This window comes from Colobus angolensis, unplaced genomic scaffold (genome assembly GCF_000951035.1).
Source record: "Colobus angolensis palliatus isolate OR3802 unplaced genomic scaffold, Cang.pa_1.0 Scaffold198, whole genome shotgun sequence".
Lineage (NCBI taxonomy): Eukaryota > Metazoa > Chordata > Mammalia > Primates > Cercopithecidae > Colobus > Colobus angolensis.
Window position 1 is genome coordinate 4,087,916 of NW_012115132.1, and position 12,957 is coordinate 4,100,872.

The 12,957-nt window shown below is 39.7% G+C and overlaps 1 protein-coding gene across 1 annotated transcript in view; it reads left to right on the forward strand.

Moving 5' to 3' along the window:
• Positions 1–12,957, forward strand: part of EXT1 (exostosin glycosyltransferase 1) — a 318,870-nt gene that overhangs the window by 277,450 nt on the left and 28,463 nt on the right. Inside the window, exons 2-4 of the mRNA XM_011941082.1 lie at positions 2,716–2,809; positions 4,431–4,538; positions 9,716–9,835. Coding sequence (XP_011796472.1) covers positions 2,716–2,809; positions 4,431–4,538; positions 9,716–9,835 — 322 coding nt within the window. The remainder of the gene's footprint in view (positions 1–2,715; positions 2,810–4,430; positions 4,539–9,715; positions 9,836–12,957) is intronic.

A 12,957-nucleotide genomic window follows, 5' to 3' on the forward strand; every position in this document is an offset into this window, starting at 1 on the left:
AGGTGCTTCTTTGGTAGCTCCGGCAACTAGAGAAGACCTTCTCTGGACTCCATCTGTTCACATGGGATAGTGTTTGAAACATAGTATTTCTTGAAAGAACGAATGAATAAATAAGTGGATTTAAGCATCTACAAGGAGGTTGATGTGCAGCGTGAAAGAGCATCACAATGGACTGAGTGGGAGAGGACCAAGCATGCTGTCAAACTAGAATTGTTGTCTGCCCACTTGTGGGGCATCATTCTTCCTTCAGGTAGAACATGTTAGTTATTCATAGACTCATTGTCCAGAAAGCAGAAGAGAGAGGCTGGTTCACGGGCTGAGCATGCTTAGAAATCTGAATGAAAATCATTGTTCTAAGGTATGAGTGTATGTGTTCTGTATGAGCCTCTATGTGAATACACACATATGTTAGACATGCACAGCATACATATGAACAGATACATATATGTATACATATACATATATGAGTATGGAATTGTGTACATATACATATACATATAATGGGTATGGAAACCCAAGCAGTGGGATATTCTTAAAGGACATTCCTCTCTCTTATGTAAAAATGATAAGATAAAGAATAATCGAATACTAAAACTGAATCTGTGGTCATCTAGCCCAACTGATTCATTTTGCAGATGAGGAAACAGATAGAAAACTCATGGGTTTTATTAAGTTTCACAGCTACCTAGTGGTTTCCTAATTCCTGCAAGGGTATTCTTCCCACAGCTCATATTACCTATTATGTGAAGGAATACAAGCTTCGATCATGTCAACCTGACTTGCTATATCAGCAAATAGTCCTTTTATATAACCATTTAAGCAACCCACTATAATTGTCATTTGAATTTTTCCTATAAGTCTTCTGCCTTTCCTCTTCCTCCACACATTCCCTAAAGTAAATTCTGCAACTAGCAACTTTGAAACTTGTTACAATGCAGAACATTAATAGGATTTTACATTTTTAGTAGGCTAATGATGAGGATGTAGGACCTTCTGTGCTAGTCCCTCAGGGCTTTCTATTCTGGGCACTTATTAAATCTTGCTGTAGTCTGAAGTATATTCGACCTTTCTGTATTAAAAAAAATCAGCTTAAACTTTATTCATATATTTTTGTGAGTGTGTGTGTGTGTGTGTACACATTTCTCTCTTCTCCATCTATTAGGCAGAGATTCAGACATTATCAATATTTGAGCTTGAATATATTTGTCAACCATTTTCCTGTGTTTGGTGAGGAAGAAGAAATCACTACCATCTAATTTATTATTATTTTTATATTTAACTAAATTCAAGCCTTCCTAAAAATCTTTTTTACTTTGAAGTCTATTTTGCAATTTAATTAATGCAGCAAGGGTTTTAGAAAATTTTTACTCTCAGTGGAGATAATCTTAATCCATTCACGTTGACCTTTTCTTGTGCAAATTAGTTGTACACGCTTGTTTAAGCAAATGGTCCTTTGCATGATGTCTCTTCTTAATGACGGGTTTATAATTGAAAATTGGCTTACTCCCGTATGCCTAGTTTGTATGAGAATATAAAAATAGATGTGGACTTTAAAAATATAAATGTATATACCAATATCCCAAAAAGAAGAGGGAAGAATTCAGTGCCTTTAGGCTATGATTAAATTAGACTATTAGAGTCAGAAAATGGTGGTGACATATGCTACTGTCAAAGTCACACCTGTCTGCTCAGCATTGGAAGCTCTTGAAAAATGAGAGTGATTTCATCTTGGCTGTAAGAATCGGGGCCTTTACAGGACACGAGCCATCTCTACTTTCCCAAGTTTTCTTAAACTCATAATGTACTTGAAACTGCCTATGTAGGAATGTGTTTGTGGTAATCATTTTAAAAGTGACAGTCCTAAACAACATGAAATGCTTTTTATCTTTCTTAAACTTCCCTGGCGTAAAAAGTCAGGTAACACTCATATTTTGTATTTTTTTTTTCAAAATACAAAAACAATGTAATGTCATTAAATGGTATTTGAGTAACATAAACTCATCTCTACTGTAGACCAGTTTCCAGTACCCTCTACTATTTCAGGCTTTTTTTTTTTTCTTTTCTTTTCTCGTTATTCTTTTTTTTCCCTTTCTTAGGCTAGCATCCCTCTCTCTCACGTCCTCTTTCTCCTGTAAGTTATGTCAGCCATTCTTAAACAGGAATATTTTTCCTGGGTAACTGATTGTTCTTGGTTAAGTGTAAAAACTCCATCTTGAAGGAGAAGACAAACATTGTTTTGTGCTTGTGACTGAGGTTTTCTGAATAGTTTTTAATAGCATGATTTTGAAGGGGTAGGGAACAAGAACAGTCTTAGATTTGCTGAATGCCATATTGTTAAAGGAGAATGAGAAGCACCAGTAATTTTTTTCTTCTTCTTTTTAAGCCTATGGGGCAACATATTTTATCAAGACTCAAAAATCTGATTTTGGAAGCAAAGACTGGGCAAACCAAATTGTTGCCAGAACAATCAGACTCATCTTTATATATACTGCTTGCAAAAGGGATCCTAATTGCTTTGTCCAACATGGTGATTCATGTTTGTTCTTCATGCAGCAACCCAACCTCCTTCCTCAAAATGGAAAAGCGAGAGCTGCCTGCTGGTGACTTTCCCGAGTTGCTTTGCGTAAATTCACGCACATGGACGCCCACCTATGGTCAACATCCCCACATTCGCAATGGGTCTTCATTTGCTGATTACTCCTCTTCTCTTTCTAGGTATGATTATCGGGAAATGCTGCACAATGCCACTTTCTGTCTGGTTCCTCGTGGTCGCAGGCTTGGGTCCTTCAGATTCCTGGAGGCTTTGCAGGTAAGAGGCCCTGGAGCCTTCCCAGAATAGGGCTGAGGACCGAAGCCAGATTAAGCGGGTTTAACATTATCACCTCTCCTGCGATAGCTAAAGAGAAGGTGTGGTTTCCCTTGAGGATCTGAAAATATTTTTAAGAAAATCTAAAACATTTTTGAAAAGTGGGGGGTGGAGGGAGGATTTACTCAGTAATTTTAGATGTAAGAAATTAAATGGTGGATTCTTCTGGGTCATGTTTAGAAACAGAAGGCAAATCTGATTGCCAACTTGGACAATCTCTCTCACCTCCTCTTTCTCCTGCAAGTTATGTCAGCCATTCTTAAACAGGAATATTTTTCCTGGGTAACTGAATGTTCCAGCCTAGCTGGACTCTAAAAAGCAGCCCTACTCTTTCCCTTTATTCCCTAAAAGCAAAATTGTCTTTTATGCCTGCATCTTAATTGTCTCTCAGTTCCTTTAAATTTTGAGAATGATCCCTAGCATGGTGTTACTACTCAGATGGCCCAGCTCTTCCAAGGCTCTGCAGTTCACAGATCCTGGCTCCATCCCTGGAGCCTTTGTGGTAGGAATTTCTCAGCTTATCAGCCTCACTCTGCAGAAATGTCCTCTTGGGACAGTCGTCCACATTTCCCACCTGGAAGTTGCAACCAGCCTTCTTTGATTGCAAGAGAAAGCATGCCCTCAACCTCTCTCATCCTCCGTTCCTTGACCCTTTGCTGCTATGTTCTTTCCTCCTCTGTTCCCTGCACCATGCCTAAATCTGTGCTTTTGCTACAGTGCTTCATAACTTCTTATCTCTGCCATCTTAACTGCAAATCATTCTGTCATGCCCTCCAACAGAAGAGCTTCCTTCTCTGGAATGTCTTTTCCAAGTTGCTCTCTGTGTGTGTTCTGCATAGCATGCCATCACTAATGTTCTTGTAGCCTCCTGGGATGTTGCATAAAGAAAAATTGTTCTCTGATTTGGATTATGAGTTATTTGGAATCAGTATTTTGTCATTAACCTAGTGTTTCTTGGCTGTTTATTTCCCGGCACAGACTGTAAATTGGTATGACTGTGGTTTAGATCACTCCACGCTGAAGGGAACAAAGTTCTGGTTTAGGTGTTTGCAGAACAAGGGAAATGTGAACACTCTATACTGTTAAGTCCACGAACTGCTACATAGGAATGCTGAGCTCCATTCTGCTCTTTGTTGCTCATGACATTGGGGTAAATCACTTTGCACGTGGACTTGTGGGAGTTACATTGACAAGACTGTTTATATTCAAGGTTGGTTCTATACTCAGATTTTGTTGGTGCGAGCTTTGTTACATCAATAAAAACTTCTCCAGCAAAGCCAGTCATCTCTATGGAAGTAAGGTCAGCCAAATCATGCACTAGAATAGAAATGGGGTTTTAGCATTCTAGGGCAAGACTTGCAAATATTAAAATCTAGTCTGGATACGTACAACCTTCGTGTGACTTGATAACTCATAAAAGCTTCCTTTCCTTCTGGCCTAGGCAGTCCAGGATTCATGCAATGTCAAAAATGCCAGTCATTGAATTTGTACTGATTTCACCTCTGATTGGAACAGTTTCTGCTGTCGCTTTCCTCACATTTACGAAGTCCCCTTTTTTGCTCAGGCTGCCTGCGTCCCTGTGATGCTCAGCAATGGATGGGAGTTGCCATTCTCTGAAGTGATTAATTGGAACCAAGCTGCCGTCATAGGCGATGAGAGATTGTTATTACAGGTAAGGAAGGGGCTGTGGCCTTCAACACATCAGCAGATTATTGCTGCCCCCGTCCAAACTTTCAAAGAAGATGAATCCAAAAGGTCAGCTCTATAAAAGAAATTTTATCAGGAGAAAATTACCTGTGTCATGGTGAATATGAAGTCATTTAATATGACATTGTTCACTTTTCAGCAAAATCTGCCCAGGTCCCCAGAATATATTCCGAAAAGAAGTTGCAGGTAAAGAATGGGAGCTTTGATTTTCAAGAAGAAGTGGATCTCCACCCCTTTCAATAGCCAGAATTTTTAGAAATATTACCAGAGAGTTTGTATTATTCTACCCTACTGTTTCATATTCTTTTCCTCTGTTTCTGCACTTGCCTTCAGATTAATTTTCAGAAAGAGAGAGGTCTCTAGGGCTTGTTCTTGTAATTAGTGTTATCATTCCTCAAATGATCCAGTCTGGGTGTCTGAGCGAGTGTTATCTTCAGGATGTATATTTAAATGAGCAGCCCCTAATAAAAGTTTGAACTGCTCAAGAGCTGCCTAGTGAGGGGCATACAATACTCACAGAGAAATCTGAGGGCAGGAACGATCATGTATTTTTTTTAATTACTAAGGATTTCATTGCACCATACACTTTATCTTTGAATTACTATAAATATTTGTAGAACTTTTTTTTAATGTTTTTGCCCTTTTATTTTTTGAATATCCATTAAATTGAGTTTCTAAGTCTGTTTTTTTGTTTTGTTTTGTTTTTGTTTGTTTTTTTTGGTCTTTTGTTGTTGTTGTTGTTGTTGTTGAGATGGAGTTTTATTCTGTCGCCCAGGCTGGAAGTGCAGTGGTGTGATCTCAGCTCACCGCAACCTCCACCTCCCAGGTTCAAGAGATTCTCCTGCCTCAGCCTCCCAAGTAGCTGGGAATACAGGAGCTCACCACCACGCCTGGCTAATTTTTGTAGTTTTTGTAGTGACGGGGTTTCACCATGTTGGCCAGGCTGGTCTTGAACTCCTTACCTTAGGTGATCCACCCGTCTCAGCCTCCCAAAGTGCTGGCATTACAAGCGTGAGCCACTGTGCCTGGCCTCTAAGTCTGTTGTTGATTCTCCTTCTGTGCTGCTGCCCAATCTGCTAGCTGACTGGTGAAGTAATGCAGCACTTTCCCTAAAATAACAGATGAACTAACTGTAACTGAAAGACCTATGGGTTAAGCAAACGAAAGTGACCACAGCTCCTGAAACACTACTTCTGTCTGGTACTCAGTTTGTGATCTCCATGGTACCTAGGATCTCAGAAACAAAGGTAGGAATATGGCAGAATCTGTTTTTTGGGGGGATAAGTTATTCTGCCCTGAATACAGCTTCATTTTTTAGGTGTTCATTGAGAAAGGGGTCTGGACTTTTTGTGAAAGGGCCACTTTTATGCCAATGATTTCCCACTGTGATTCCTTAAGGAAAGGAAGTCCTTGCAGAAACACCAAGGAAGAGTTTTCCCCATACAGAGATAGTGTGTGCCAAAATCATTTATTCATGAAAAGCCAAACAAGCGTGATGCAGGTCAGGCTTGTCCATGTTGTCTTTTTTCTTCCTTTTTTAAATGTTATTTTAAAAGTAATACTTGATCATTAAAAGAACTTTGAGAAATAAAGGGAATAAAAAGCACCACCCATAATTTTCCTTTTATATACCAATGCTCCCATGAATTTGATGTGAACAAGTTGAAAATTTGTCTTTGGTATGGAGCACATTTTAGTATACTTAATTGTGGTTGTCGGTTTCTTTTCTTTTCTTTTCTTTTTTTTTTCCTTTTCTTTTTTTGTTTTGAGACAGAATCTCTCTGCCACTCAGGCTGGAGTGCAATGGCATGGTCTGAGCTCACTGCAAACTCTGCCTCCCAGGTTTAAGCGATTCTTCTGCCTCAGCCTCCCAAGTAGCTGGGATTACAAGTGCCTGCCACCACACTCAGCTAATTTTTGTATATTTAGTAGAAATGGGGTTTCACCATGTTGGCCAGGGTGGTCTTGAACTCCTGACCTCGTGATCCACCTGCCTCAGCCTCCCAAAGTGCTGGGATTACAGGGGTGAGCCACTCTGCCCAGCTGCTTCTCCAGTTTCTACCATTTCACCAAAGTTGATGGGCATTTCATCTTCTGAAGCAACTTTTTGGTTTGACTCTGAAGATTTTGATTTTTATCACTCCCACCCACCCAGACTTGCTGGTGTTTTTCCCCTCTCATATGCAGTCTGTCTTTGCACAGCTGCCTCCATATTGAACAGCAACTGTGTACTGTCATTAACAATGGTTTTAAAGAGTTGGCACCCAGCCCAAATGTCTGCTCTGGGAAATGTTTTTTTGTTATGTTACGATTTTTCATTTCCTGTTTTAGAACAGCTCGGATGTTTTTATTTGCATATATTCTTGTCATCATGTCACCAAGAGAGCTTAATGTGACTTTCTTGTATCTATTCTGGTGCATTCCATTTGTTTTGCTACCATACATGACCTTTTATTAAGACTTCAATGAGCTCAGCAACTTCCAAAACAATCCAGCCAAATTGGAATTAATTTATCACTTTCCGATACCTGTCTCTCAGGACAAGCAGATTTAATAACCAATAGCCAAATGCCATTAAAACTTGGAACTCCGTCTTTTCAATCAACTGGAGTTGTCTTCCAGAGCACTTTGCATAGTGCTGTCAGACACTTGTATCGTATCACAAACCGGTAGAATACATTGCACTTGATGTAGCAAGAGGAAGATGCATCTTATTTAAGAGAGGAGAACAGCATTGGTAGGTGAGTCTGTGATATTCTTTTTCTCCTTTCATAACCACAGCAGACTCAATTTTCTGGAGACTCTATAGCAATGATAGCTTTAGGCATTTTTCTTTTCTTTTCTTTCTTTCTTTCTTTTCTTTCTTTCCTTTTCTTTCTTCTCTTTCTTTTCTTTCTGTTTCTCTTTTCTTTTCGTTTCTCTCTTTCTTTCTTTCTCTTTCTTTTTCTTTCTTTCTTTCTTTCTTTTTTGAAACAGTCTCATTCTCTCACCCAGGCTGGAGTGCAGTGGTGCAGTCTAGGCTCATTGCAACCTCTGCCTCCTGGGTTCAAGTGATTCTTCTGCCTCAGCCTCCCGAGTAGCTGGGACTACAGGTGCGCACCACCATGCCCAGCTAATTTTTGTATTTTTAGTAGAGACAGGGTTTGACCATATTAGCCAGGCTGGTCTCGAACTCCAGAACTCATGATCCACCTGCCTCGGCCTCCGAAAGTGCTGGAATTACAGGCATGAGCCACCGCACCCAACCTTAGGCATTTTTCTAGTAGACTGTTTCCTCATGGCCACGATAAAACAGTGATGCCAACCTATATAACTCTTAGCAGTTACTTCTTGGCATTTAGAAGAGGGTATGATTATGAAAATTGAACAGGACAATTTTTTTCTAATCTTTCTTTGGCCATCTAGGTGACTTTCTCAGTGAGTAAATAAAAATCAGTTTCCTTGGACTTATAAAGGTTCTATGATATGAATGATTTCTCTACCTTCTCAAAGAATGTTTTATCTCCGTTTTGACCTTGAGCTCTGATTACGGGCTAATGTTTGCCTGCCAGTGTTTCTCCTTTACCTGTTGCCTCTGTTTCTTCAGTGTTGCAAATCCAGGTATACACTTTGGGACACAGATTTAGTATCTGGTTTTGGACATTGCCAAACCAAGTGAGCTTTTCCTTCTCTTCTTACTGTGAAGCTGTGTTATTGCTCCTCCTAAGGGGAGTGTTGAATTAAAAAATGCGCTACCACTTCCTTCCCCTCCAATGGAAACTCTGTTACAGTCTTAGTCAAATGCCATGGGTAACTTTCCTATTAAAGCAGCTAACGGAGCATTTCTCCTTCTTGCCCAGACTCCCATATCTGTCAGATTAGTCATATGTTATGGAGGCAAGCATGCAGAAAGAGGTGAGCACAAAAGGGCAATTGCTAATCACAAGGAATCTTCCCTTAAGACTATAGACTCTGTAAATGAAATAGACCTTGAACTGTAGGTGAAAATAGGGAACAAGCCCAGAACACTTACCAGACTCAGGAAGTACATTTCAGAACTCCAGACCCAAGCAGTTTCCCTTGCAGACATTAAGCAACTGGTCCAACTTTTAATAGCATCACTCTGATACCAATAATGATAGTAGTGATTGTAAGTTATATTAATTAAGTTTTCCATGTTTTAGGCACTGTGCTAAGCACTTGTATAATCGTCATTAAAACCTTAGTACTTTATCCCCACTTTATGAGTAAGGAAGTGGAGTCTTTGAGAAATCAGCTAACTCGTTCAAGAAAGCACAGGTAGTAAATGGTAGAGGGAAGAATCCTTCCTTGATCTTTCTGACTCCCGTGCCCCTGGGCCTAGCCATTCAGCAGCTATACTACCATTAAAAATAATGATGTCCCTGTGGTGGCTTCAGGTGGTTATATTCACCTCCTATTTCTTAATAACTACTATATAAAAGCCACTCTGCTAACCTGAAAATGTGTAGCAGGATAACAAGATATAGGTCCTTCCTTTAAAACTATATACCCTGGAAGAGAGCAGTGATGACTAAACATATATGACAGTTGAGAGATCCAGTTAGACTTGGGTAAGGGCTGAAGGCAGAAAGAGAGATATGGGAAGCAGAAAGGCTCAAAGGTGAGGTAGAAGGTATGTGCACATAAAAGTGACTGACCCTAGCTTCAGGTTGCATGGGAAGGCTCATAGACATTCTCTAAAAAGTCCTTTTATAGATATTTTATAGTTCCTGGGATGACCAATCATAGAAGTGCTTGGGAGATAAAGTCTTCTGGCCTTTCCCCAAGACCTATAGTTACTCTTCTATAAAATTTGGTTGTTCTTGTGCAAGGTCGAGGATTTCTGGAAGCAGCAATTGTGACTATAGACTTACCTAAGCAACTGATAAGCTGCTTCTGAATCTTAGAGGTGAACTGTAACTTTCATACATCAAAGGCCACTGGGGCGGATTCCCAGTAAGTGCTCTTTGTAACTGACACTTCTTAAGGTCATTTCAACTTAAGAGTTGATGATTTTTAGTAGATCTATGCTAGAAGTCGAATGCTATGAAGAATAAAAGCCTAACCCAGTTGGGTTATTTTGATCAAGTACATCTCTTGGTTTTACAGTTATAATTCCTATGTGTTCACCTTGTGTTACAGATTCCTTCTACAATCAGGTCTATTCATCAGGATAAAATCCTAGCACTTAGACAGCAGACACAATTCTTGTGGGAGGCTTATTTTTCTTCAGTTGAGAAGATTGTATTAACTACACTAGAGGTAAGTGAGACCGCTTGGCTCTTGGGCTTGAATAATGCTCCTTTATACACTTCTCTCAGCCTTCTGTTTTGCTATTAGTGATGTGTGATTGGTCCAATGGGGCAAAACCAGATTCCTGTACTCGGATATATTGGTTAATCTCTTTTATCTGCTTTGCCATACCCAAGAAAATACTCTCATTCCTGACAAACTCTACAAAGGAAAACCTACATGGGGAGAAATTATATTCAATGACACAGAGATTGACTCTGTCTTACATCATTTCAGGGATATGTGGGTCATGACTGTCTTGTCATTTACACTCAATGGCATCCTTTGAAGACATGTTTCTGGAGTTCATTTAGAAAAAAATATTTAATGGCTTGGCTCAGCAGCTCACTCCTGTAATCCCAGCACTTTGGGAGACGGAGGCAGGTGGATCACCTGAGAGCAGGAGTTCAAGACCTGGCTGGCCAACAAGGTGAAACCTCATCTCTACTAAAAATACAAAAAATTAGCCAGGCGTAGTGGCACACGCTTGTAATCCCAGCTACTCGGGAGGCTGAGGCAGGAGAATAGCTTGAACCTGGGAGGCGGAGATTGCAGTGAGCTGAGATCGCACCATTACACTCCAGCCTGGGCAACAAGAGCAAAATTCCATCTCAAAAAAAAAAAAAAAGAAAAATATATATATAATGGCCAAGTAAGGGCAAATCCTCTACCATTCTAAAAATATGAGTAGTTTTCTGGACACCACAGTCCAATGGCATTGGGGGACAGCAGAATTAATTCTCAAGTCTTATGCAAGCCAGCCAACCAGCATCAATGTGGCAAAGTTGTGTTAAGAGGAGAGTCAGGATCATACCCATGTGGCGCAGAAAGTGTTAAATTTGTGAAAGCAGAAAATCTTTTAGGCAGATGGGTGCCCATCCTCAAGTTGCTTTTTTTTTAAGGCAGGATGGAAAAAGAAAAAGGAAGCATGGAGATGATTAAAACCTTTGGAAATAGAGCAGATAGCATTGGCCGGAGGCTACACCAAAGTAGCACAAAGAGCTTTGGAAAAGATTCAGGAAGCTGCACACGCATGCATTACAGGCTTGAAGGAAGGAGAGCAGAGATATTCACTGAGGTGATTCTGAGGTGTTCCCAAAACGAAGTGGGGGCATTGTGGCCTTCCTTTTGGAGAATTCACTCTGGAAAAGTGATGACTGCTCTAAAAGCTAATGTGATGAGGAACCTACATTGAGAAGTCTGAGTAATACCAAGAAACTGAAGTTACCCTGCTTGGTCCGCATTGCTGTTTTCTTGCCATCCTGACTATCAGAGCCAGTGCTGGTCGTGCTCCAGGCACACTGGGACATTTATCCACCCCACGCTGAGCTTGGGCTCCTGCTCCCACCCTAGGGCAATTTCTGGTCAGTGTCCTCTTAGGCATAGTGTATATTTTTTTCATCCTGGAACTGGGTAAAAAGGGCTGTTTAGGACCCAGGCCCATTCCCATGAAGGGGACAGGATCATAATGACTTCCAAGGGCTTTCTTCCTGCAAGCAAACTTTTGTCCCTCCAAAAGCAATCTCCTCAATTAAAATCAATTGAGTCATTACCTCTGTTCACAGTAGCAGATTTGAGTATTTAATAGAGTTATCTTTTGCTTTTTTAATCCTGTCCTCCATCTAAGATCCTTCATAGGCCCTTCTTAAAGAATGTTGAATGTTATTTTTTCTCCTTTTTTGGAGTGCCAAGTACCTTTTTTTTTTTTTTTTTTGAGACAGGGTCGGTCTCTGTCACCAGGCTGGAATGACCTTAAGCAATTCTCCCACCTCAGCCTTCTGAGTAGCTGGGACCATGGGTGCGAGCTACTATGCCTGGCTAATTTTTTATTTTTTGTGGAGACGAGGTCTCCTTATGTGGCCCAGACTGGTTTTGAACTCCTGGTTCAAGCAATCCTCCTGCCTCGACTACCCAAAGTGGTGAGATTACAGGAGTGGTGATTAAATAAGGACACATTCACTTTAGAAACTAATAGAAAACACTTAAAGCATAAAATATAAAATAATTCCTTCATGCAAAACCACTGTTGACATATATATCCACACAAACATATATATTCGTTTTTATATGTAAATTTAAAATTTGTGGTAGTTTTAGTTTTAAAAAGGAGTCTTCGTATACTTGCATTATAACCTGTTTTTCTGCTTAATAATGTTAATATTTTCTCATGTGATTAGATTTTTTCTATAATTAATGACTATATGATATTCCATTTACGATACCATCTAATTATTTAAATTAATCCCCAATTTGAGTAGATTCTAGTTGTTTCTGGCTTTTTATCTTTATGTACATCATTGCAGTAAATCATCTCAAGGTCAAATTATTGTGCAGATTCAATATTACTTCCTTAGGATAAATTCCTTGAATTTGAAGTCCTGTTTCAAATAATATGCCAAATGCTAAGATTTTTTTGTTTTTTTTGTTTGTTTGTTTGTTTACTTTTGAGACAGAGTCTCACCCTGTCCCCCAGGCTGGAGTACAGTGGCACCATCTCAGCTCACTGCAACCTCCGCCTCCTGGGTTCAAGCGTTTCTCAGGCCTCAGCCTCCCAAGTAGCTAGGATTACAAGCATGTGCCATGGAGATGGGGTTTCACCATGTTGGCCAGGCTGCTCTCCAACTCCTGACCTCAAGTGATCTGCCTGCATCAGCCTCCCAAAGTGCTGGGATCACAGGCATGAGCCACTGTGCCTAGTCCCAATACATTTCTTCCTTCAGTGTTTTCTCTGCCATTTTTATGTATCTTTGGGTTGTTTCTGGCCTTTTAATTCTATTCTGTTAGTTGTTTACCTCTAATACATTCAGACCACGTTTCAGTGTTTTAATTTTTTTTACTGTATTATGCATCCTATCATGAACTTCTATTTGTTTAAACCAATATGCCATTATTTACTATTAATGTTCTTTTTAATTATTTATTTTTTATAGCTAACTATATCTTTATCCAAGCAATGACTTTCTACACGTATCTTAAACTACATCTCTATTTCCTTAGGATGGAATCCCTGAAGTGATCTTAATAAGCCGAAGAGTCTAGGCATTTCTAAGGCTTATAATATATTTTGCCAAATTATTATCCAAAAACATTAT